Below are 25351 nucleotides of genomic sequence, written 5' to 3'. Positions count from 1 at the left end.
TCTCTTCTCTGTGCTGACCAGTGACCGGACCTGAGGGAATGGCCTGAAGTTATGTCAGGGGTGGTTTAGGTTGGATATTAAGAAAAGGTTCTTCACCCAGCAGGTGGCTTGGTACTGGAACAGGCTCCCCAGGGAAGTGGTCCCAGCATGAAGCCTGACAGAGCTCGAGAAATGTTCAAACAATGTTCTCAGACCCATGGTATGTGAGGAGTTGTTCTGTGCAGAGCCAGGACTTTGGACTTGGATGACCCTTGAGGGTCTCTTCCAACTCACGGCATTTAAAACTCTACATGAGTGACAAGATAGCAAAACCTAGCAGAAAAATAAAATTGGCATAACTGCTTTTCTTCCAGTCATTTTCTCTCCTTCTGCATTTTTTTTTCTCTAGAGGTTTGATGGTGTAGTACATCAGCATCTGGGCTTTGCTTTTTACAATAATAATTTTTGTCTTGCTGGCATTTCTTGCTTTCCACTTAGATTTTTTTCTCTCTATCCTCAGATCTCCTGAGTCACAAGCAGAGAGACTTGGAGAGTCAGGCCAGCAATGAGGCTTTCTCTGTGTCTGTGTAGCACCCTACCTCAGATCTAAGCTCACCATTAAGGGCACACAGAACTTAAAAGGATCCAGAAATGACCTCTTCCTGTTTCAATTAACGATGCAATCATATGATCAACATTACTAGTTAATTTACTAAATAAAAGTATCACTCATGATCTGGCAAATGAAAGCATAAATTCTTCCTTTGATTAGTACTTAGTATAAAAGAAACTTAATTCACAGTTAGAAACTTACTCAAGGCAAGTTCATTTTTCCTAAGTTGCAAAGAATATTCAGTGAGTACATAATCTATTATCTACAGGGCCGTTTTTATACATAATTAAAATACACTGTGGAAATTATTAGTTAAGTGAACTAGCACCAATAGCAAGAGACACACAATACTCTGATTAATTACTTTTAATAATGAAGCCAAAATGAAAATAAGTTTGTATCACAAGTTTCGCAGTACAAGATGAAGGAAATGCAACTCATATAGGCAGACTATCTTCCATACTCTGGAGGAAAATCTCTCCTTGATTCACGAGGTGTAATAACGTTATGTATGATAAAACTGAAGCTGTTGCAATAATTGTTCACACAGCGAGCATTAAAACCAGCTCATTCTCCATTCGATCGTGCCTATCCTCAGCAGAGCCAATGGGCCTCTCCTACCTGGCTGCCGCGCCTTTGAACAGCTCACTTCCTCATCTTTACTACGTCTTCCTTGCCAGGCAGGATCGATCTGCCTTTTTTCTTTTTTTTCCCCAAAAGAGAAATGCAAGCAGAGAAAAAACTGACCGAAGGGCAGTGAACACTTTAAGACAGAACCTTTCGGGGAGGCCTTGAAGCCAAAACATCACCTTCTTGCGACAGAAGCAACTGCAGGAGTCAGAGCTACAAGACCTGTGCCCCATCACCACGGGGATGGTCGCTGCCTTCCACTCTTCTCACCGTCTCTCCATCCCTTCAGCCCCCGCCCTCGCTCCCGGCCGCCTGCCGGCCTCCAGCACGCAGGTGTTGCGCTTGCTGCGGCCGCCCCCCTGCTCCGAAAGACCTCTCTTCCTTCCTGGCTCCCGCAGCCCCCCTTCCCACTAACTCCCTTCTTCTGGAAAACCTACGTGTTCCCCGAGGAAGCTCTCTCCTGTGTGCCTACCTCCCGCCTCCAGGCCGTCCCGGAGGCCACCCCCGCCCGTGTGCCGCTACCCCACCAAGAGGAAGGCCAGGGCGGGCCGCTCCAGCCCGCCTGAGAGCCACAAGGACCTGGGGACCGTCACGAGTCTGGGCGCAGAGAGGCGGAGGCGGCAGGGAATAGGAAATAAGGATGAGGATAAAAATGAGGAACCCGCGGTGCCTAAGCGTGGCCGCGGGGATATTGGCGCGGCGGCCTTCTTGTCCTCACGCTGCCGCGCCTGCCTCCTCCCCGCCCGCCTCCGGCAGAGATGCTGCTGCAGGCGGGTGGGTGGGCGCTCCTCCCTGCGTCAGGAGGTGCGGCTCCCCCGGCCCGGCGCTGCCCTCCCCTTTCCTCTCCCCCCGCCGCTTTTATGTCTGTCTTTAAACGCCGCCGCAGTGAGGGTTGGGCACATGTGGCTGCTACCGCCTGCCCGCCGCTGAGCCCCGCGCCCGCACGGCCCCGCTCGCCATCCTCGCCCGCGGGGGCACCCGGCCCCCCCTTTTCGCAGCTGGCGCCCGGCGGGCGGAGGTAAGGCATGGCACGGCAGGGCAAGGCACGGCATGGCACGGCATGGCATGGCACGGCGCTGAGCGTGGGTGCGCGGGGCGGCCCGCGCCTTCCCAGCCCGGCCATGCGGCTGGGGCCGCGGGGGAGCGTGGCCGCCTCCGTGTGTCGCCGGGCGGGAAGGGGCAGGATGTATGGAGGGTTCCTTTCCGCCCGGTGTCCGCCTTCCTTGCGGGTCGGGGGTCCCCCCAGCCCACCCGGTGCTTTCGCCCTGATGCCAGCCTCTCGCTGGCGCGGAGAGAGCCGGCGCCTCGGGAAACAATAGCGAGTGCCGGTTAGAAGCCGCCCATGTGTTTTAACTCGGCGGTGGGTTAAAAGGATGTACGGGGCTGTTTTAATCAGTTTTATTATTATTATTGTCATTGGCAAGGACGAGGAACTTTTATCTTTTTGCGAGTGAAAGAAATTTCATTCATTTCCCGTGTGTTGCGTAAAAAATCTCAGATGCATGTGTAGCGCGTGTTCCGGGTAGCGCGGGCTGTCCCCCCCCGGGAGCACCGCGGTGATGCGCCTCGCCGCACGGACCAGCCCGGGCTCGGAGAGAGCGGGGCGAGCCGGCCGCTGAAGGAGCCGGGTACCTCGGGGAGCGGGGTCCAGCCCCAGCATGTGCCGCGGGCGGACGCGCTGCATTGTTGCTGCGGAGCGTGGGCGTCGCCCGGCGGGGCCGCCCGGTGCCTCCGGCGCCGCGCCACCCGCGTCTCGCCCCGCGAGGGCGGGGGCAGCCCCCGCGGCCGGGGGCTGCTGCGCCCCGGTGTCAGCCATGTTTGGGTGGGTATGGTAATGAGGACCTTCTCCCAACCTTTGTGCCTCTTGGATTTATTTTCTGTGCCGGATTTTGATGGTTGTAGCCCGCCGTGTACTACGACATGTCCACAGGGTCGATTCATACCTACAGTGTTCTCCCAGTGATTCTTTTTCTCTTCGATTTTTAATCCTTCTGATTTTCTATGCCCGCATTGCCCTGTTTTGTTCTCATTTTCCTAGTGTTAGAGCGAACTGGAATTTCTTCGTAAGCCTTTGCTTTTGTTGTGGAAGTAAATGAGATGATTGTAATATGTCTGCACAGTCACACTGATCTGGCACACGTGAGAGTTGTGATGGGATTTCATCTATTTAAGTAGATTGCACTGTGTTTTACTTGTTAAAGACCACATTATCATCAACGATTTCATTTTCAGTGTTCTACTGCTGCATAACAAGCTCACTGCTGTAGTGTTGTTTTCTAAGATAATTCTAATAATTTCTAAATAGTATGTTACCATCTGTGTGTCACTGTGGAGTACCATAGGATATGGACCCGATTTCCCCCCTACAAAGTGTAAATGAAGTAAAGATTTTGTTATCTGATGTCATATAAATGTATGCTGGCTGTATTGTGCAGGCAGCTTTCTCCATTTGATTAAAAAGCAATGACAACATAATCAGTTTCTGTCTATTTAGCAGTATATTTCCGATTATCTGCCTCACCTTAGAAAGGAAACTATGAAAAATACTTAGGAAAGATTGCTTAATTTCATTTTGGCTAATATAGAAGTGGTTTTTTTTACCCACACCCCATATTAAGATAACCATAGACTCACAGCCTGCACGCAGTGCATATTGGACACTCCCTTCGGGCTCAGCTCTGCACTTCAGAATCAAGAACAAAAAATCTCATTGGTTTTGATCTGTGCATGAGAAACCAAACCATTCATAGCCGTTCAGATGTGTCACCAGTACAGGAAACCGAGAATGTGAAACTGTCAAGGTATCATGAAACTACTTTTACAGCATAATCTGATTCCTTTTGACCTTTCATGTCTTGTTGTTCTTGCAGTTGTCTTTTTTCCATATTGCAAAAGCCCGTATGCACAAAATTTTTCAAATGCTGAATTAGTCAGAAAAAAAAATCACAAATTATTCAGAAACACAATCTACTGATTGCACCTCTTCCTTTTGATTTAGATGACATTGTTGAGGAGTAGTCACTGCTCAAGTGGTATGGAATTACCACTTGAAGTATTTGTGGTAGAATCTTTCTGGGAAGATTTTTTTTTTTCAGAAATTCTCTAGAATAGTGTACCGGAAGTGTACACAACATTAAGGACATTTTTACCTGCTTTTCCAACTACTTTCCATTGTTCTGACCATTTCACTCATCTTCATTAGTAATGTTCTTAAAAGACAAAATACCTGTTGATATTGGAAGAAGTTTTCAGTCTCAAATTTTAATAGATCAGCATAGTAATGGTAGCAGCTTTTACACATGACTTTAGAGATCTCTGAAATCTCAGTTGCAGAATAACTTTGACATATCAGCAAGTGGCTGCTTGGGCAACTCCATTTGTCCTTGAAAATTGATTGAAAGTAACCTTGCCGTTACTCAGGAAATGTATTGAAATAATTTAGGGGGAAAAAAAGCATAATTGAAAAATGACAACCAAATGCTATTCCACTGAAGAGCTGGAAGCGCAAATCCTGGTGGGACGGTACAAAGTGGTGTGAAAATGCAGTGGTAACTGCCAGAACGGTTGCATTAGGCAATGGCAGTAACTGGACTGAGCTTCCCATAAGCCTACACTGAAATAGGGCTCTGCATTCTTATCCTTCACTCCTAAGGCTAGGGATGCCTTGTTTGTATGGAAGAAAGCAAAGAAAAAGTTCGTGTAATGTTGTGCACAGCAGTGCCTCGAGTCTTGGTGCCAGTAGTCTGTTCCCCACTTTGGGGAAAGAGTTTCTTGCTGCTGGCAAATGATAGTTTTGCATTTCAAGTGTCAGAAATGTGTACTGCAATATTAATAATTCAGCTCACCTTAAGCCAAAATGGAGAAGGGATGAAAACTGTAGTAGGACATTTACAGTGTTCATAACTTGAAAGCATGATTGTGCAATGAAATCAAATAATCAGATGTGATGAGAAGTAAGATTTCCGCTAAAGCATATGTTCAGTTTGGCTTTTTGCTTGTATATAAAAAAAAGGAAGAAGTAATCACATAAATTCTTCCCAAGGACAACTTGATTTACTTATTAATGCATTCTAAAGCACAGAGGTCTGAGAATTAGGATCTCGGGGCAACTATATATCTGGTAATATCTAATTTTCAGTAATTGATTTTGCAACTTAAGTAACTTTAATACTTTATTGAAATATTAAACATACTTTTGCAACCTCTCACTTCTGAGAAGTGTGATAAAATTGTACAATAAACTCACGGTTCTCTTGTATCTTATATGATGAGTTTAGAATACGGAGATTTCGTTTGAAGTTGCCAGTAGCTACACCTTTTCAGTTTGACCAGCCAGGGGTAGAATTTCTTCATAATTGCTGAGATTGCTTCACTTGAAGGAGTGGTACCACTAAATTTGTTCCTTCAATGAAGTACATATAAGAAAAAACTGCTGAATTAGTGATATACTTTCTCCATTTGAAAAGGAGGTTGCAGTTAGCTTATCCTGTAAGTCTCTGAAATATTTCAGTGAGGTTGATTTGAGAGAAGAAAATACTGAGAAACCTGTACAGAAGTGAGAAACTACAATAAGGCAAATTAATTCTTTAGAGATTATGTGTAGTGAAAAAAACCCCTGACCTTTAAGAGCTCTAGGTTGTAACATTCTGTCTCTAGATGTTTCTGTTGGGCCAGGGATTTGACAGTAGTCATACAAGCTGTTAAGCTCAAGTTTATTGATAATGAGCAAACCTGAAAAAGAAACTTTGCTGGTTTTATTGTGGTTGTTCTATAATAGTAGGAAGTATTCTCCTGTAACTAAAATTTAAGGAGACTAATCTGGACCAGATTTTTTTTGCATTTGAGTCTGTGCAGGGTTTTGTTGTAGGATAAAGCCATGAACAAAATTTTGTACGAATGGAGAACAAATTTCCCTGCAGTATGAAACATGCAGTGTCACTGAAGACTGTATAACCTGTATGTGCAGCAGGTGTGAATTCAGTCTGGCATTTTTAAATAGTTTTCCTGTAATATAAATGATTTCTGTTGTAGACACCAGAATAAAAACTTTCTTCTGATTTGATTAAGTCTCCCATAGCCCACAGAGCTCTTATTTTTTACAGTGTTGTGAACGTGTAACAGATTTCTTTGCATTCTTCAGTGATGTTTTCTGAGACATGCTAATACAAGTATAACTGTACAGAATAAAATTATCTTTAATTGCAATTGAGTTAAGCACCTATTGAATCTTACTGACAGGCTATGTTAAACTAGGTAGGGAAAAATGCTAGCTCATGTAGTTCATACTGAAGAGCAGCATGATGGTTGCTTCAGTTTATAGCTATAAGATGGGCTTGACTAGGCAAAAAGGTTATGGTTTGTATTCCAATTTCCGCCAAAGAACACAATGCTGCATTGCAGCAGTAATTCAGTCTGTGCAATGAGTACTGTAACACAGTGTAACTCTTCCTGAAATAATTATCTGTACACAGATTCCCCCAGCGATAGCCATTCTTCACAGTCACAGTACTCCCATGAAACTTGGTTTGCTCCTGCAGTCTTCTTCCTCTCTTTTTCACTCAGATATGATGGTCACTAGGTATTCCCCACATCCTGTCTGGGTAGTTTTCTTTTTTGTAGACTTACAGCCATCCGTTGCTCCTAAAACTTCAGTTTTCATTTTCTGTATTGCTTGTTCCCATCATGCTTTTTCTTCCCAGCTTGTCAACTCATATTTGAGATGCATTTTGTACATTTCTTTTTGGTGCAAAAGGCTCCTCTTCTGCACTTTTGCATATGATTCTTCTCCAGTGATTTCATACAGACTGAAACACTTGGCATGAATACCAATAAAAATCATTTATGAACATGTGTCATCATGACAATCCTGACTTTTAGTTCCATGTCCTCTGCTTAACCATACTGGTTTCTTCATTGGGATTCAAAGGAGACTTGGTGAACAGCAATGTAAGACACGAGCTTGTGGGACTGGAGTAGTGCACCACACTAGCATAATCTACTTTCAAAACTGAGATTATAGTGATGTGAACTGGCTGCAGCTTTTTATTGCATTTTGCCACCCTCACAGCAGCATGTTGGTATGTAACTGCTTCCTCAGGGAAGAAAGCAGTGCTCTGAAGAATAGAATGTTGATCTCTTTAATCCCTTCAATGGTAAACATTGAACCAAAAAAAGGTATTGAGGATTATTTGTAAACATTAAAAATGAAATGTAAGTAATTTTGTGAAATCACTGTGTTTCCATCAGAAGTAAAAATAAGATTATAAAATAAAAAAGTGCACTGTGTTAGAAACTAATATTTTTGGCTCTCCTTTTCAGAGGGAAGTGCTGGTTTTAAGAAGAAATGTGATGTAAGAATTATTGTGTTGTAATTTATATTTGAAAAACACTGCTAGAAGTTCGTTAATACTTAGTTGTTGCAATAGTATTGTGGGATGTTTTAAACATGAAATTGCCTTACAAATGGCTTTTTATAGAGGTTTGTGCTGAATTTCCAAGAACGTGGGGCAGCTGTACTCATTATACTTTCAAATCCGTAAGTGAGGGGATTTTTTTGTGCCTCTTTTTCTGTACATGTTGGGAAAATCTCCAGTCTTGTAACCTTAATTGTTTATTGGTATTAGACAGCTGAGAGAACCAGAAGAACAGTGTTCTTCTAGTAGGTATCTCTATATTGATTGGCATGCAGATCTGATAGAGATGGATCACAAGGAGCCCAACACAAAGATTCACTGCCAGCGTAATGGTGAAGAGGAGCCGCAGTGTTGAACAGAACCAGGACAACTCCCTTACTAGGCATTCCTTGCAAACAAGATTGTGAGAAAAGGACATGCAGCAATGTTTTTCAATGTGTCTTTTGGTGCTTTGACTAATGACGTTCCTTTGGGTCTTACTGCAAATGCTTGCAAGTTTTGTCAGTGGAGGCATTGCAAGTCTTATCTCCCTGTGCCAGCATTTCTGAATGCAGGGCTGAAGCTGAAGCAAAAGTTCTATAGCGAGCTTGGATCTCCCAGGGAGCTAATTTGGGTCTGAATTCCCTGTGGCAAAGGATTATTATTGCTTAATCTGCTAGTGGTGTGGAGGTCTAATAAGGTTACTTCACTTGTGCATGCAGGTGCATTGGGTTGATTCTTTTTCCATGGAAAAAAATAACAAAATTCCTGCTGTGTTCTGAGAGAGAAAGGTGGGATCTGTAGTTTGCTTGATATCAAAAAAGTCAGAAAAGACTTATTGTTTTATCTTTCAGTATGTGAAAGAAATAGATATTAGCATATCACGGACAATGCTAGTAAGACATAATTAAAATCTAGTTCATATGTTTGTTTTAGTAAAGTTTTTGCAAAAGTTTGTTTATGCCAACTTAGATTATTGATTGCTCTTATTTCAGTGACAGAATAATTTTCTAAACGTTCCTTTAACTGAACCATGTACTGTTCATCAATTTCCATTCTGTTAAATTCCATCAAACAATACAGATGTTTGTCAGGTCAGTTTAAGAGTAATTTTAGATTTCTTTATAAAAGGAATTTTACATAAAAAAAAGGAAAATCATTCTTATTTGCTCATTTCAGTCATGGAAAATTCCAGAATAATAGTATATTCTCCAATAAATGTGGTAATAAAAATTTCCCTTCAGTGTTTTCATCTGACAGGTAACATCATTTGAGTCATGAAAAGGATGAGATGCTGAGAACATAATCAATTGATCAAATTCCATGATCTAAATTCAAGACAGAAGAAAAATACAACCCACAAACAAACAGCTTTAATGAGGCTAAATTACATTTTAGGCATTTTACTTTTAATCCAAGGTACTGGTTAAGTCATAGTAATGTTTTAAAATAGCTGACAAGATTTAGGACTTGGAGTCCTAATATAATGATAGTTTCTCCTAAGTATAATTTAAAAATCGACATAACAAATCCCCATTTTACTAAGGATTTACAAAATTACCTGTCTCATCATACAGTTCTGTATTTCTTTACAAGGCAGTGTAGAAGGTAGCAAGTACTGGAACTAACTGAAGATGTTTAACAGAATTTGGTGTGATATTTCCTAGTTTAATGCTGATGAACTTCAGTACCGGATTGCATCCAAGTGATGTGAGAGCATAGAATAGCATTTTATGTGGTGAAGTGCTCAAGTTCAATACTCTGATGAGGAAAAAGAAAGCCTGTTCAGTGGTTCATGTTTAGCTAATCAGTGCTGGTGAGTAACTCTACTCTTTCTCCCTATTCAGACTTCACACAGGAGCATTCATATCTCTACCTGGCTCAAGCTGAGTAGTTTGATACCAGTCTTCTGTGCAGGTTTGTTCTGGATCAAAGAGCAGCTTCTGTGCGTGTCACTGACTGCGCTCTGGGAGTGCTGAGCACAGAGCAGTAGACTCCTTGCACAAACATGCTGGGTTCACACTTCAAACATTTGTACCTGATGGTAGTATCTCTTGAGAGAGGACTCCTTATTTGCTTTAGTACCAGCTCCTTGAATACAGAGAAAAGTTGTTAAATCTGACAGTAGGAGAGTGCCTTTGGATTTGTGATGTGTCCGGAAGGACTGTCCTCCATCCTTGGTGCAGTCTGGCCAGTGATAATGTATTGAGCTGGGAAAGCAGTCCTGTTAGAACCATGCACCAGTCTGCTGAGCATGCCTCCCACATTTTCTCAAGCCCTGCAAATGTTGCAGTCTAGACAGGGATATTTCTGTGGATAACATACTGCTTAATGGAAGGTTAATGAAAGGGAAATTATTATGATACTGTGCTAGGAGTAGAAGTCTCAAGCCCAGCTTGTCCTGAAGCATAGCAGTGCAATGTTTAATGCATGACAGGACAGAGTGATGCAATTTTTGTTGGAATTGACTCATCAGTGAGAGCTCCAGATAAATCATATTGCTGCTCTGCAAGTTACTCTATCTAAAATAATTAAAACAGGTATGACCTTTTAAAACATTTCAGTAAATACTTATCTATGGCTTGCGTCTTTTTGGCTGAAAATCTCTTTTTGTTATTACAGTTAGAGAAGGATTTCAGACTTAGAGACAACTACTGATGTTGTTTCACATGTGCAGCTGTTTCATTTTAATGTAATCCCTGAACTTATTACTAATTACTGGAACTGAGAAGCTGCTTTCTAATTTACATCAGTGGAACAAAGGGAAAAAAAAGTTTGAAATGTGACAAGAAGTAATATTTGAAGTATCAGGTGCTGTGGCTTATAGTCTCAGAGCTCCATTAGGATTGCTTAAATGCTTCAGCTTAATGTATTGTTTGCATTTTGGTTCTACATAGGTATCTCAGTCAGAACTAAGAGCCACTGAATCATGTATGAACTAGAAGGGGGTGTAGTCCTTTGAAGACTGCAATGCAAAAGACAGAACAGATGAAAAGAGGCCCACATAGACATTCATTTAGCCCAGATACACAGGATGGAGTATTAGGATTTCTCTCCTGTACAAACAACTTTTCCCCTATTCTGCTGTTCTCTGTATAGCTCAGAGAACACCTAAATTTTTTTTTTTTTTGGAAGAACTGGTATCAGTCAAAGCAAAGCCTGGTGCTAGTCCCACTACATATCAGAAGGAAGGTTTATAGGACCCTGAACTGTTCAGTGACAGTAGTGAACATGAAGCAGATCACAAGCCAAGTAGGTTCTACTATGCTTTAAAAATTTGGGCTGACTGCCAGAGCTAGAGTTGCTGAGAGGAGGCAGTAACAGAAGGGAAAGTGAGAAGACAGTGACCGGAGTCTAGGGAATCAGTGAAAAGAGGTTACAACGAGAGTTCAGTAGGCAACTGGAGTGAACTTCAACTTCCAAATCCTTGGGAATTATTGGAAAAAGTAATTGCATTGTTGGCTAGGAGGCTGGTGATAGGACTTGTGGTGGCAGAGTTTTGTTTCTGGTGCTGTGAAGTCTCATCTTGATAAGCTGTGGGCTGGGTTCCAGTGGCGTAAAGTCTCTCCTTTGGCTCTGGCACAGAGGCGGCTGCGAGGTGCTTGGCCTCTCAGTGACTGTGTGAAGAGTACCTTGCAGTTCTCCACTGCATGGCATTTTGTCAGGACATGACACAGCCTTCATACTATGGATCAGATAGATGTTGCAGCAAGTCCATAAGCAAAAGCTGTAAGGTCTCATTTTCCCTCAAGTAATTTCTGATTCTCATCAGTTAGCAGTTCTTGATTAGACTTCTTGTGTATTCTTTACAGAAGTCCTCTTTAGAGCTTTCATGAAGCTTAACACATAATCTAAATCCTTTTTAAGACTCTTAATTGTGCAGATGGCTTTGCACACACTAGTTTTATCCCATGTGATTAGTGAAGAATTTATTGAAATACATTCCTCCCCAAAATCTTATGGTTACCTTTTGTATGGCAGCTGCAAGCAAGTCTGTCTTTTTAAATGATTGTGTTTAAGAAAAACACATATTCAAACGCAGGCATTTTTGTTTCTGTGCATACACATTTGAAGCAGTAGGCTTTTAAAATGGATTTGGCATTTCAAATATTTCAGATAGCTTCTTAGAAAGAGGAAATAATTAAAAATATCTAAAGCATCAAAGCTTATAAGAGATGAGCCTCTCTCCTTTCAAACTGTGATTATATATTCCAGGATGAAGAGTAACAAGAAAATAAGTTACCATTGCTTTTGAACTACTAGGTGCATCCTCTCTATCAAAATTTTAATTGCTGCATGACTTTCTGAAATGGTCTGAAAAACTTAATTTACTTTGGTTAAAATATACTTAAAGAAATTCAAGTAAAGCCATTAAGTCAGGAAGTAAGGGAGTTGGGCTCCTACATTTTATGTAAAGTGCTCCTTTATGCCTGATATGAAGAATCTTGTTATGGTATCAAAGTATGAGCAGTTAGCCTGTCAGTCCTTAGGAACTAAAACAAAACAAAACCCTTAACAAGTGAATGAAATGTATTTTATAAAATATTTTAGTCCAAATAGTGGACTTATTTCCTACAATTTGAAAGTGGTTTAACATCCCTTTCTTCTTGTTTTCTCCTCTTGTCAAATCATTGAGCTATGCAAAAATGGGTAAAACAAAGGACACAATTTCAAAATTAAGTTTCTTCTGCATAATAATATAATATCCTTTTTAATTTCTTTTTCTACAGATACTTTCAGTAGAGCAAGTGTTGAGAAACAGAAGGCCTTACACTTGATTCCCTGGTATCAAGGACCCATAAGGCGCTATCTTCAGTCTTTTTATTCAGTATTTTATCCCAAGCAGAGGGAGAGTCTGCTTCAGTGTCCATCTGTTTCAGCTGAACGTCATCTCCTTGCTGTTTGTTTCAAATTACAAATGCCTAAGAACAGCAAGGTAGTGAAAAGAGATCTAGATGATGAGGTCATTGAGTCAGTTAAGGACCTGCTCTCTAATGAGGACTCTTCAGATGATGCCTTCAAGAAGAGTGAACTTATGGTTGAGGATCCAGAAGAAAAAGATGCAGATGTTGAAGAAGGCTCAGATGTAGAAGATGAAAGACCTGCTTGGAACAGCAAACTCCAATATATTCTGGCACAAGTTGGATTTTCTGTGGGATTGGGGAATGTGTGGCGATTCCCCTATCTGTGTCAGAAGAATGGTGGAGGTAAGTTTTGTGATACAGTTTTGTGCACATGCTGAGACAAGAGTGTATTTGGCTTTTAACAATAATATTGCACCATTTTAGCAAATGGCAGCCTTCTGAGCAACAGAGAAAAGGCTGTACCTAGATGATGATGCTGACCTTTCAGATTTCAAAGTTAGCAGAGAGAGCCACAGTCAAACCTGCTCCAACACGTCAAGTTTTTCTTTCAGTTTTTGCCAAAGCCTATGAGGAAAAACCTGCATTCTCTTTATTTAGAAAGAGGCATTTGTTAATGTAAGTAGCAGATCCTTCCAAGATGCCATTTCCACATTTTAGGGTAGAAAGCTCTTGATACAACCTTAGCTACTGCTCAAACCAGTGGCTACCCATAACACATAATTATGGAGGGTTGCATTGTTTAGGACCTGGTTATTGTGCTTAAGTGTTCTTTGTAATAATTTGACAATAAATCAAGACATTAAAACTACATCCACTTTAAAGACCAAAGCAGCATTTATCATTTAGTATTTAGTGGTACTAAGTTTCACAGCTGTACTTTCTAATTGCTTTTAACTCCTGGCTGTTTGATCATGATTTACTTCTGGCAAGAACTTCAGAATACTCTGAGAGGGAAAAAGGAGGGTTTTTGTTTTGTTTTTTTACTGATGATCTGTTTTTGTGCTGTTAGACAGTTTACTATTTTTGTAAATAACATACCTTTCACTTAAAACAATGGCATCAAGCTGTTTCTTAGTTGACCATCTGTGGTCTTGAATGCAGTTTGAAGTATGAGGCTGGAGACTTTCCTTCCTCTATGAATGCAGGATTAGTATTTCATGCAATGCTATGCCATAGCCAAATATACTACATTAATGCACACTCTATTGCAGCTGATTGTTAAGCTGAATTCAAAACAAACCTGTCACTTTTTGTGATACAGAAAGTGAATGTGTACAGAAAATGAAGAATAACATTCTACTCCTGCTGCTTTTTTAAAAGCTGAATGATACAACTGATGTAATTGAGGAGTATAGAAATGAGCTTAGAATATGATAAAAGTGTAATTCTTTATTTGTTTTCTCTCAATTCAAGGACTAAAAATTAAGTTTATGCTTTTAAATACTCTATCTTCAGGATAAAGTTAAATCCTTTCATATCAGTAGTTTGTTGGGGTTTTTTTGCTATCATTTAAGTTTTGTTTTTTCTCTTATTCTGGAGAGAAAGTCATTAAATGATTGATTTAAAGTATGGTGTCAAGATGTAGTCTCAGGGACAATGGACTACAGCAATTTATTTAGTGAAGTTGTGTCCCTTTGAAAGTCTGTGTCTAATGTAGTCAGGAATTTTGCAAGCCAGTTGGATTCTCCTTTGAACCAAGAGAAGGGATCCATTGGTGTGTTCCTTGGGCTGTTGGTTTCATGCCTTCAGGTGCTTTTGAAGTTACTCTGTCCGGGAGGGTAAATTTAATTCTGCTCAAATATAAATAAATTTAGTTAATAATTTCACATTTCAGGAAAAGAAAACAACAAAAAAAAAACCACAACAAAACCCCTAAAACAGTAAACTAGCCATTCTTCAAGGATTATGACACTTTATTAATCAAATTTGAAAAAGTAACTATGATGCCACTTGAGATTGTAGCTAAGTGTTTTCTCCTGTGCTGTGATTGCAGGAAATTGGATGCATAGCGTAGTCTATGGAGATACAGTGCTTTCTGCACATGCTGAGACAAGAGTGCATTTGGCTTTTAACAATAATTTCGCACCATTTTAGCAAATGGCAGCCTTCTGAGCAACAGAGAAAAGGAATTTATCATTAGAGCTGAAGCTTACTTGGTTTTCAAGTTAATCATAATGTAAGATGGAGAAGGTGGTACAAAACTTGGAAATATGTAAAGTACATTGGTGCCTGTATGTGTGTGCAGATGGACAGATAATTGTCACAAGTGCATAGAAGAATAGGGGGAGGGAGTGAAAACTTCCAGCACATGGTAAGAAAACCCACACACGTTTTGTATGTGGTTCTGTTTTCTGCTACACATAATATTTCACATAAATTTCCTAGGTCAAATTGGAGTGGTTTTATGTAACCCATGCAAACATCAGTGTCAGAACTGTTCTGTAATCTTCTGCTGATAAAGCTGATAAATACCTGTTGAAGTCTCTTGGTATAAGATAAACTTTCCCTAGTGTATATTAATCTCTACCTTCAGTTTAGACCTTCATTTTCTTCCCTGTGTTTAAGGAACTTATATCTGGAAAATACCATGTGAGGGGAATGAAGTATATTAAAAAGTAGTAAACCAATAGATCCAGTTCCAATTTAACCAAAAAGAAGTAAAAACCATAGTTACTTACTAGTTTCCTTCACAGCCTTCTTACAACCCTAAAGCCACAGTAAAAGAAAAGGCAAATCCTAACTGTGACATAATCTCAATTTTTATCTTTTTTTTAACTTCTGTAACAAGAGCAGCAAAATAAAGATAGATAAGACACAGCAAGGTTAGCCCACATAGATATATGTTATTCAAGAATTTTGTGGAAAAAAATCTGTGTGTTTCCCACCCTGTTTTCAGTAGAGATCTAGTTTGTTTATGGCTGTGGCCCATGGTACAGTGGCACTCCTAATGTCAGAGCTCTCTACTGCTTCAGTGAGATACCTGTGGTACCATCTTTAAAAGTAACTTGAGTAGCACTATGCTGCAGTGAGAATTTGGATGTCTGTAGATACGTTTGCAGTCTCTGTTTCTGGGTCTGGTCTGTTTTACCAAACCAACTTCCTTCAGTTTATTTCTTGTGATTATTTAACACTTGCTCCCATTGCTTTAATTCATAGCAGCTCATAAATATTTAGAGTATTAGCTGGTATTTTTTTGTAGTTAACTAAGTTAAAACTAGACTGGGAAGCTCTTTGCTGACTTTCACTCTTGTCTTATTCCCAGAAAAATGTTTGTTGGGAGAGGTGAGAGAAAAGGCTGGTATACAGCTGGGAGATACTTGGATCCCCTCTGGGGATGTAGCTGTAATGCCAAATGTATCGAGTGGAAAAAAGAGTCTGGGAGCAGCTAAGAGCACTCCAGGGGTGCTGGTTTTCCTGACTTTGAGAGGGAGGGCGCAAAGGAGTTTTAGGCTCTGTGAAATAGGGGCTGAAGATGTTCAGTAAAGTTTTGAGAACTGACTATGGATCTCTCTGTCCTCACCACAGGCCCTTCTTATCCCAGGCAGACAATGCCCCGACTCCATCTGGCACTTAGGGCACCTCTTCCACTCTTTGCAGCCTAACAGATAAAAAAGCTGTTTCATTCTTGATAAAGACAATTTATGCTGGAGCTGAGTATGCTCAATTTCATTTTTGCTCTGTAGGATTTGTTTATTCCTCCTTTGCTCCATGAAGGTGAATATGTGTGTTCGTTCAGATAAGCACAGTTCCTATATAGCAATTTCATAACCTCTGTTAGCATAACATAGGTTCAGAGCTGCCTCAGCTTCCTGTGCTCGATAGCCTTAAAAATGAACTGCTCAAGTCTACCCAGTCTTGCCAAGATGCTCATAAATAGTGACAAACTAGATTTACAATTTCCTGCTGCTCCTAACTGTCATCTGGAGGAGATAACACACTTTTCACCTATTTTCAAACAAAGAAAATATTTAAAGTTTCTTCTGTTTGGTTGTCTTTTCCTTGTAGGATTAGCAGATGTCTAATGATACTGTTACATAATTAGAAGTAACAAATGCAAAATACATTAGCTATTCTGCTGAAATGACTAAGTGTTGGAGAAAAGTGAGGAGTCTCCAAGATACTACATGTCCAAAGATTTTGTGTTGCATTTTTGTGAGCATTAACTTAATTTTTCTTATTTTTTTCCTTTTCTTTTTTTTAAGGTAAGTCTTTTTTAATATCTCTGTGATGTAAAAATTCAAAAGAACTAAACAATTATAGATAAAAGTTGTAAGCAAAATAGGAAAAATCGGTAGCAGATGATGCTGTCATTATGTTTTGAAAAGATTGACTTGGGTAGAGTCACATTGTGAGTTTTTACAGTTAATTAGTCTGAATTTTTTACTGAAACACCGACAGATTGACATTAAAGTTCTGTGGTCTAATGAAAAAGCATGGCAGTTGTACTTTTCCTCTGCAGTGCTCTTGGAAGCAAGCAACTAATGAAAGAGAAATGGGAGCAGAGCAAATATTCCCTTGTACTCCAACACTCGAGTAGGGATTCAGAGGCTTTATTATGTAGCTTTGGATCAGTAATTTATATTCAGTGCCTTGAGTTCACTGGTAACTACAGTATAATCTTTTTGAGTTCAGTATTATCAGACTCAAAATTTAGTTGTACTTTGGTGTACTGAAAATGTCGTGTTTCTATTTTGCAAGTGTAATTCTTCATTGAGGCGATTTGGCTAAGGTGATGCTCACCCTTTAAGCACAGTTCTGTAAACAGGCACACCTGAACATTCTGAAACTGAAACTAGTGACAGGAAGACTATGATATCTCAGGATACAGATAAAAACCTGCAGATAAAACGTAGAACCATTTATCGGAGTTTTCCTGACAAAAGCAGATTCCATTTTGTAGAGGTAAATAATTTTACTTACTGAAGCTTAGTGTACTGGTAATTTAAAGTGTTTTATTGCTCACTTGTCATAACTTCAAAAATTTAAGTATTTGACATTGAAAATCAGCATATCCTCATCTGAATGTCAGCTTCTTGCTTGCATTCTGTTCGAAAGTGTCTAGTAAGCGATAAGAGCTGGGATCACTCTTCAAGACAGTAGTAAACTACCTTGATTGAATAAGAATTAAATCAGATACCAGACACTTAATTAAAATCTAGCACAGCAGCAGCTGAAACGAATGTGGAAAGTTAATAAGTTTTTCAGGTTACAGCAAGAATTGCTAGGTGAAGAAAATTCATCTGTAGTATCAAGGTGGTAATGGTTATGTTGCCTTGGGTTACTGCTTTGAAAGTATTTTCTAACTCTTTAATCACTAATGAATCATGTAATTTTATGATTTTTTGGAGCATTTTTAAGAGCTTAGATCAAAACCAAGGTCATTATTCCGCTTCTGTCAATAATATTGCCAAATGCAGTCCTTATGGTAATCTCAAGAAAGACAGTTTACCAGATAGCCCATTCTGGTGCTTGATTAAATAAAAAAAATAAGGAAATCAAAGTAGTGCACAGTTTTAACAATCATGAAATCTTCTTGAAATCTCTTATATCTTTGTCATTCATTCTAGTAAAGAAGGATGAGGGGTTTTTTTCCTTATTGAGATGATTTTTTTTTTTAATATGGAAGCCAATGTTTAAGATCACAACAGGCAAAAACAAAAGTGACTTCACAGTTGAATAATTTTGTAAGTGTAGAATGGAGACCTGGGGATTCTGAACTACACAGAATTGTAATATTCAGAAGGCAGCTTAGCTGATAGGTGTAGCAGACAACTGACTGTAGGATGTTGTTCAAGGCCAATTTATTACTCAAATTCAAATTAGAATGGTCCTTGTCCAGTGTTATAACTGCAAGGTCCCATGTTTTCATGCACAAGCAAGAGACATGCTGGGATGTTTCTGTAGTGATTCTTTTTTAGGATGAAATTAGGATGTCTTAGAGTTTTTTAAAATATGTCTAGCTTCAAGGGAAGACTTCAGCAAAATACTTGCCCAGAGATGCTGTGGTTTCCTATTGACTATGGGGCATAGAAGCCCTCTGCAGCTGTGATACAACTGTATAATCCAGCTATATCCAAGCTCTATTGTACTGAAACTCACATGTGCACAATTTTCCATTGTGTCCATTTTGGCGAGAAGAACAAGATCAGAAGGAAGCTCAGGAGGTTTGAATAATCAGAAGAACCAGCACTTCAGGTGCTTTGCACAAACCTAGCAGTATAGAGGTGAACTCTGCTGTTTGGCTACCCACTGAATTCCAGAGCTGCCGTGTCTAATGTAATGTGGATTTAACACCACATTTATTGAACTCATTTAGTAGAGTCTAACTGATAAATCTTGCAATTAACATTTGATACTGCACCATAAAACACCCACATCAGCCCAGTCTTTAAACGTGTGCTTAACTTTGCAGCCTTGTGATTAAGGTTGTGGACTGGGACACTGAAGAGCTGGGTTCAGTTCCTGCTCTAGTACAGTCATCCAGTGGGATACAGGGTAAGTCACTAGGCCCCAATTTTTTTGAGCTGTATAGGTTTGTCTCTGCTCAATTATGGCACATCTGTCTAATTAAGATCTAAGGTATAATTTACAATAGCATTATATGATAAAACACCTGTGTACTGTTGGCTTTCAATGAATTGTATAAGCAGATTTTTTAAAGACAGTGATGCCAAAGCTTCTCACTTACAATGTAAATTCCGTGTTGCAGAAATTTTGAGAGTCACTCAGGGGTATTTAATTGTTTCTGTGTCATACGTTTCTAAGGCAGATAGTCCCCCTCATTTTTGAATGTGGCTGTTGCTCTGTTCCTCAGCTTTCCTCATATTTATTTTTTTCTGTCTCTTTTCTTAATAGCAAGTAAGTCCTTTTCATTCTTTCCATTATGTGGACATAGAAGACGAACTGCAAGAGACACCAAAGTACTGAATATGAATGTAGCTGCTACCTCAGTAAAAACAATGCTTCAGTAGACACTGTCAGACAGTATCATTGCATAGCATATTATCATGGAGTTCATGGATAACATAGCCTGTGAGGCTATGTTAATAACATAGCCTGTGATAACATAGACTGTGAGTTATATGAGACCAATATTCTTTGTCTGGCGCGACAGTAGTTTTTCATAGAATCATAGAATTGTTTGGTTTGGAAGGGACCTTAAAGATCTTCTAGTTCAAACTGCCCTGCCATAGGCAAGGAACCTTTCCCTAGACCAGGTTACTCAAAACCCCATCCAATTGGCCTTGAACAGTTCTGGGGATGGGGAGTTCAAAACCTCCCTGGGCAACCTGTGGGCAGCCAGTGCCTAATCAACCTTATAGTAAAGAATTTCTTCCTAATATCTAATCTGAATCTACCCTCCTTCATCTAAAGGCCCTTCCTTCTTATCCTGTCACTACAAGTCCTTATTAAAGGTCTCTAGCTTTCTTGTAGGTCCCCTTTAGTACTGCTATAAGGTTCTGGTAGGTCTCTCCAGAACGTTCTCTTTTCCAGAACTGAATAACCCCAACTTTCCCAGGTCTGTTTTGCTGTCCTGTGACCAGCTTGGTGCCTGTGGACTCATTCCAGGTGGTCAACATCTTATGTCAGGGCTCCTATTTTTCTCAGATTTTATTTCTTCCTTTTTCCCCCCTAGTTTTGAACTCAAGACTGCAGTTAATCCATAATTAATATCTTTATAAGATCTTTGTAATGGAAGGGGGTGTCCAGTTAGTGTGTACTTTGTGAGGAGCAAAATAGTAAGTTGACCTAAATGGGAATGAATGCTACCAGAACATCTGAGACCTCCTGCACATCCTAGGAAGGTTTAGCTTTCCTAACATAAACTGTATTGCATGAGATAAATTGCCCACTAAGGGTATGAAAATGCCAGTGCATTTTGATAGATTCCTAAAAAAGCCCTAGAAAGTTGACCCTGGATGAGGGAACTTGAAGTAGGACTTAGCTGGAGTTGAGGATAAATGCCAAAATGGTTTCTGAACTTTGCTCAGCTTCTCTTTCATCACAGGATGAAGACATTGATTATACAAGTTAGCAGCTCTGAATCTAAGCTTCTGAGGTCTTTCGATCTTTGCTTTGTAGCTTGCTTCAACACGCTGCAGTCTGCACCTCTCAAAGGTTTTCCCTTAGCCTTATAATGGTTTCAAACAGAAGTTTTAAGGCCTTTGAGTTAGTTGTCCAGCACAGTGGTCTATATTGCAGTGTAAGAGCCACACAAAGTCAGGTGCCATGTTGCTTATGCTGATGCCTGCATGTTTTACTAGCGCTGGTACTAAATACTCCACAACACCAAGGAGGAAGTTAGGCTTGAAACTTGTCAGTGTGCTTAGTGTATGAATATATTTGCTTGTATTCAGGCTTCCTGAAATAAATGGAGATGCATCCTTAAGTTAGAATTGTGTATGATCAGTTCCTGGGAATAAGACCTTAAAAAACAGGAATTGCTTTTTATATATATGTTTATGTAAAGGTGAAGTTACAGTTGCATTTTCAAATATGACTTGAAGAAGAGAGTTGGTGAGTACTGGAAGATACAGCTCTACAATACTCCATTTCGCTTCCACCTCATGTTTCTGTTTTCTGTCTGGAGCCTTGTGGCAACAGGCTGATAAATAAGTTTTCTTGCTTAGCTGGGTAGCATCATTATTATGTACAATATGAAATCCCCTTTTTGAGCATCTGAGAAATGGAGAAATCAAGAGATATCTTCTGAAACTTCTTATGATTGAAGCTCACTCAGAACGTTGTGTACAGAGTGTTTTCTATATTTCCTTTATATTCAGTCTTGCTGCTCTGTTACAAGTCAAGCTCTAAGGTTTTCTAAGAAATGCTGATTTAGCTCCTGATGATTCTGTATCTCTAAAAAGTTTGATTGAATGTCCAATGTTTCAAACAAATAACTCATTTCAGTAATATCTCACTTGCAGAAAGGCTTGCCTCAAACATGTTACAGTGCTTTATAGATTAGGTGACTTTGGGATTTTGACATCTTACGAGACTTATGACTGAGGTTCAGCTAAAATTATTCTTGCATGTGATCAAAAAAGCTTTGCAATGAAGGACACTAATCAAAATTTGAAGCTGTTAGAAATTTTCACATTTGTTCTGTCAAGTTCTGACTCTTCTTCCATTTACTCTGATTTATTCTTTGTTCCCCTCATAGGTGCCTATCTTGTGCCATACTTAATCTTGCTACTGATAATAGGGATTCCACTCTTTTTCTTGGAGCTTGCTGTCGGGCAGAGGATCCGTCGAGGGAGTATTGGTGTGTGGAATTATATCAGCCCCAAACTTGGAGGGATTGGATTTGCAAGCTGCGTAGTAAGTTTTTTAACACTGTGTTGTTTGCTTTCAGATGTTATGATTTAGACTTCCTGTTTTGCTGCAGGGAGAGCCCATTGATTTATAGCTGGGCATCAAGGCCAGTTTTCAGTGGTTTTGAAGATCTTAGAACTCGAATCAAGCCATTTAAACTCTTGACATATATAGGTCTGTTAAGTCAGTGAACTTGTATTCTGTGATTCTTTTGAAATTAGGAACTGTGGAACAGAGTACCCTTCTGGAGGAAAAATGCCTGTAACAGTATACGTGTAACGTAAATTAATAAATATGGAGAAAAGTGAAAATTTAGAAAATGTCAGGTACTTTAAGGGGACAAGTCCTTCTCTTCTTCTGATTTAGTTGAATAAAACTAAATTTAGTTAATTAGGTTCATTGACTGATGTACAGAGATATGCAGAAGTTCAGCAGGCATTATTTTATTTGCTTCATAAATGTAACTTTTTGGTTGTTTTTTTTTTCCTTCTTACTAGGTATGCTTCTTTGTGGCCCTGTACTACAATGTCATTATTGGATGGAGCCTGTTTTACTTTTCACAGTCTTTTCAGCATCCATTACCGTGGGACCAATGTCCTTTAGTTAAAAATGCATCTCATACCTGTAAGTCTGTATTAACATGAAGTTCTTAAAAATCATATCAAGTATATAAAAATTGAGGTTTTCAAGCAAAAAGGAGAAAAACTACAATTTAAGAAGATATTTGTGTGCAAAAGTGTTCTATTTGTTGTTTTTAAGTGTCCTATAAGAGCACTGTTTTCTATGTAAATTCAATTTCTTTGTAAATAGAAATGAAATAATGAGTCCTTTGAGTTTTGCTGTAATGAGATAATCTCTTAAAAGACATATTCTATAACAGCATGAAAAGTTCCTTGTCCTTTGGGTTTGGTTATCTTATAACAGTAGATATTTTGTATTTTTATTGCTATTGAAATATGAATTATTTCTTCTTTTCCTTTTTTTTCAGATTCTAAATTTTCTTTAATTATCTTTTGTGGGTTTATATACCACTTGAATAAAGAACAACCAGGGATGTTTGAAAAGTTCTACCTTTTTGTACTGTCCTTTCCAGAGTTGTTTGCTTCAGTTATTATTCAGAAATAGTACTTGTAAATGTTGACAGTCAAACTGAATGTATTCCACAAGCTACTGTCCATTAATTGAGCAGCAGTGGTTGTTTATGTACTCTTATCCTTCTTAAATATTAAGACACAGCGTATCAGCCTAAGTTGAGCAGAAGCCATCTGAACTAAGCTTAAAAAAAGAAAACTACTATATTTGATAACATCTTACCATTTTAATAGGTTATTTCAGTGAAGATCTGTCATCTCTGTTAGGTTAGGTTAAAAAGAGTGTATTTCCCCCTTTTTTTCCATTAATTATCTTGACTCAGGACATGCATACATGTATGGTTTGATTGTTAGGTATAAATAATTTATAAAGATTATTAAGTAAATATTTTCTCTGAAGAAATCTTTCTGTTTATGTATTACGTGTCTAGATACACACAGTTTCTTAAACTGTTTAGTAACATGACTATAACAGAATTACAATATGATTCAAAGAATCACTTCTGGAATATACATAGCAACTTTCACGAAATATATCTGTGTAGGAACCACTTATTTTCTTTTCTCCTTTTCTCATTACTTTGGTATCATCAATAAAATAATAGATATTTTATTGTTTATAATGGTAGTTAAGTCCCTGTTTATTTGAGTTTCATATCAAAGGAGACACAATTCATTTTCCATATGTCTTCAAGTTTGTGTTCATTGCAGAGAGGTAGTTTTCATAGTACATAATTCATAGTATCATATGCAGATAATGTAATTTTATTTGTGATAAATAGAATATATGTCTTCATCTAAGCCTGCCTACTGTTTAGTTCTGAAGTGAGAAATAAATTCTGCCTTGGAGTAAGTTTAACCATAACGCAGAGGAATACATTGTCCCAAAAGGGTGTTTTAAAACATATACCCAGAAGCTTTCACTGATAGCAGTCACTTTTTCTTTTAGACAATGTCTTAACACTGTTTTTTGAGTTTAGCTTTTTAATAAATGATGATGGCACAATTAGAAATATTAAGAAGTGATAGAACACTGTTATGAAATATCTCTCCCGAACCCTTTCTTTACTTGCTACCATCTCTTTGACAGTTGTGGAGCCTGAGTGTGAAAAAAGTTCTGCCACCACTTATTACTGGTACAGGGAAGCACTGAATATTTCCAGCTCTTTGTCAGAAAGTGGGGGTTTAAATTGGAAGATGACTATCTGCTTGCTGGCTGCTTGGGTCATGGTATGCTTAGCCATGATCAAAGGCATTCAGTCTTCAGGCAAAGTGAGTATACTGTTTACCTGCATGACTTTGTTTAATTTTGAGGCATTTCAGGACATTTCTGTTCATCACACTGTCTGTTTACTCTGATGAAATCTGTAGGAGCAGGTTAAGTGCTTTGACCCACTCCTGCATTTGTATAATCTCAAATAGAAGAATATTAGTAGTTAAGAATTAAAATTCTATCAGTTTTATTGGAAATGGAAGTTATTTAGTGGGACTTGAGATCTGAAGAAGAATCATTTTGCTTCTCATCAGCATAGATGTTGCTTGTAATTGTACCTCAGCTTTATTGTGCAGCATAAGTCTCTGTGTTTTGAGTGTCTAAGGAAATAAATTTCCATGTGTACTCACCATATGACTGCAGTGCATTCACATATGCATGCTTCTGGCATTAACACAGCAGCTTTCCAGGATTCTGGATTGTTTCTTTTGACTAATGATTTACCATCCCTTTGCATCTGAGTACTGGTAACTTGTCTTCTTTCCTTTGCATGCAGCCAGCTGGATTTGCTGGTGAAAGATTTACTAGATCTGTTGATCTCGGTGGAATTTTCAGAGGGAAAACAATTTGTCCCAGTAGCAAAATTCTTTGCTATTAAAAAGTTTGGCACTGACATGGCACTGACTGATTTCTGTGACCTTCTTGGGGCATTTCAGTTAAAGAAATAAGTAGCATGTTTAACTAGAGAATCATTTTACTAAGCTTTACAGAATAAATTTTCTTTTCTGTCATGGGAAATGAAATATCAGATTTGATTACTATTTTTTGTTGTTTTGACAGTAAGCATGTGATTGAATTAATTGGTTATGTACTTTCTATTGATTCTTGTCCCCTTTCCCTCTGAAGACAAAATTAGTTTCTATTTATGCTGCATACCTTTGCCATATCCAGTCAAAGTGCTTTTGTAAAGAGAAGCATTTCTGCAACAGTTTACTTCTGTCTTTGTTTTCATCTCATTGAATTAATACTGAATTTCCCTGGAAGTCCAGAGGTTCTTTATCGGTTAGTGATAAATACATCAGGCAGTTGTATTGTTTTTGTACAGTACAGAATTTAATTTCTTTTTACAATCATGTGATTTTGCTTTCTTCTGCAGAGACAAGAGGAAGGGGAAGTGTTCTGCTTATTTCTTAGACCATATGATCATCAATTCAGTCATATATCCAAAGGATACTGTGCAGTGAATGAACATA

The 25351-nt window shown here is 39.0% G+C and overlaps 1 protein-coding gene across 1 annotated transcript in view; it reads left to right on the top strand.

Annotated features, from left to right (window-relative positions):
• Positions 1–2065: 2065 nt before the first annotated feature.
• Positions 2066–25351, top strand: part of SLC6A15 (solute carrier family 6 member 15) — a 36918-nt gene continuing 13632 nt past the window's right edge. Inside the window, exons 1-5 of the mRNA XM_036401153.2 lie at positions 2066–2240; positions 12345–12821; positions 21643–21800; positions 22292–22418; positions 23976–24157. Coding sequence (XP_036257046.1) covers positions 12533–12821; positions 21643–21800; positions 22292–22418; positions 23976–24157 — 756 coding nt within the window. The 5' untranslated portion in view covers positions 2066–2240; positions 12345–12532. The remainder of the gene's footprint in view (positions 2241–12344; positions 12822–21642; positions 21801–22291; positions 22419–23975; positions 24158–25351) is intronic.

Source organism: Molothrus ater, chromosome 5 (genome assembly GCF_012460135.2).
Source record: "Molothrus ater isolate BHLD 08-10-18 breed brown headed cowbird chromosome 5, BPBGC_Mater_1.1, whole genome shotgun sequence".
NCBI classification, from domain to species: Eukaryota; Metazoa; Chordata; class Aves; order Passeriformes; family Icteridae; genus Molothrus; species Molothrus ater.
Note: the sequence above shows the minus strand (reverse complement) of the source record. Positions and strands in the feature narration are given on the sequence as shown.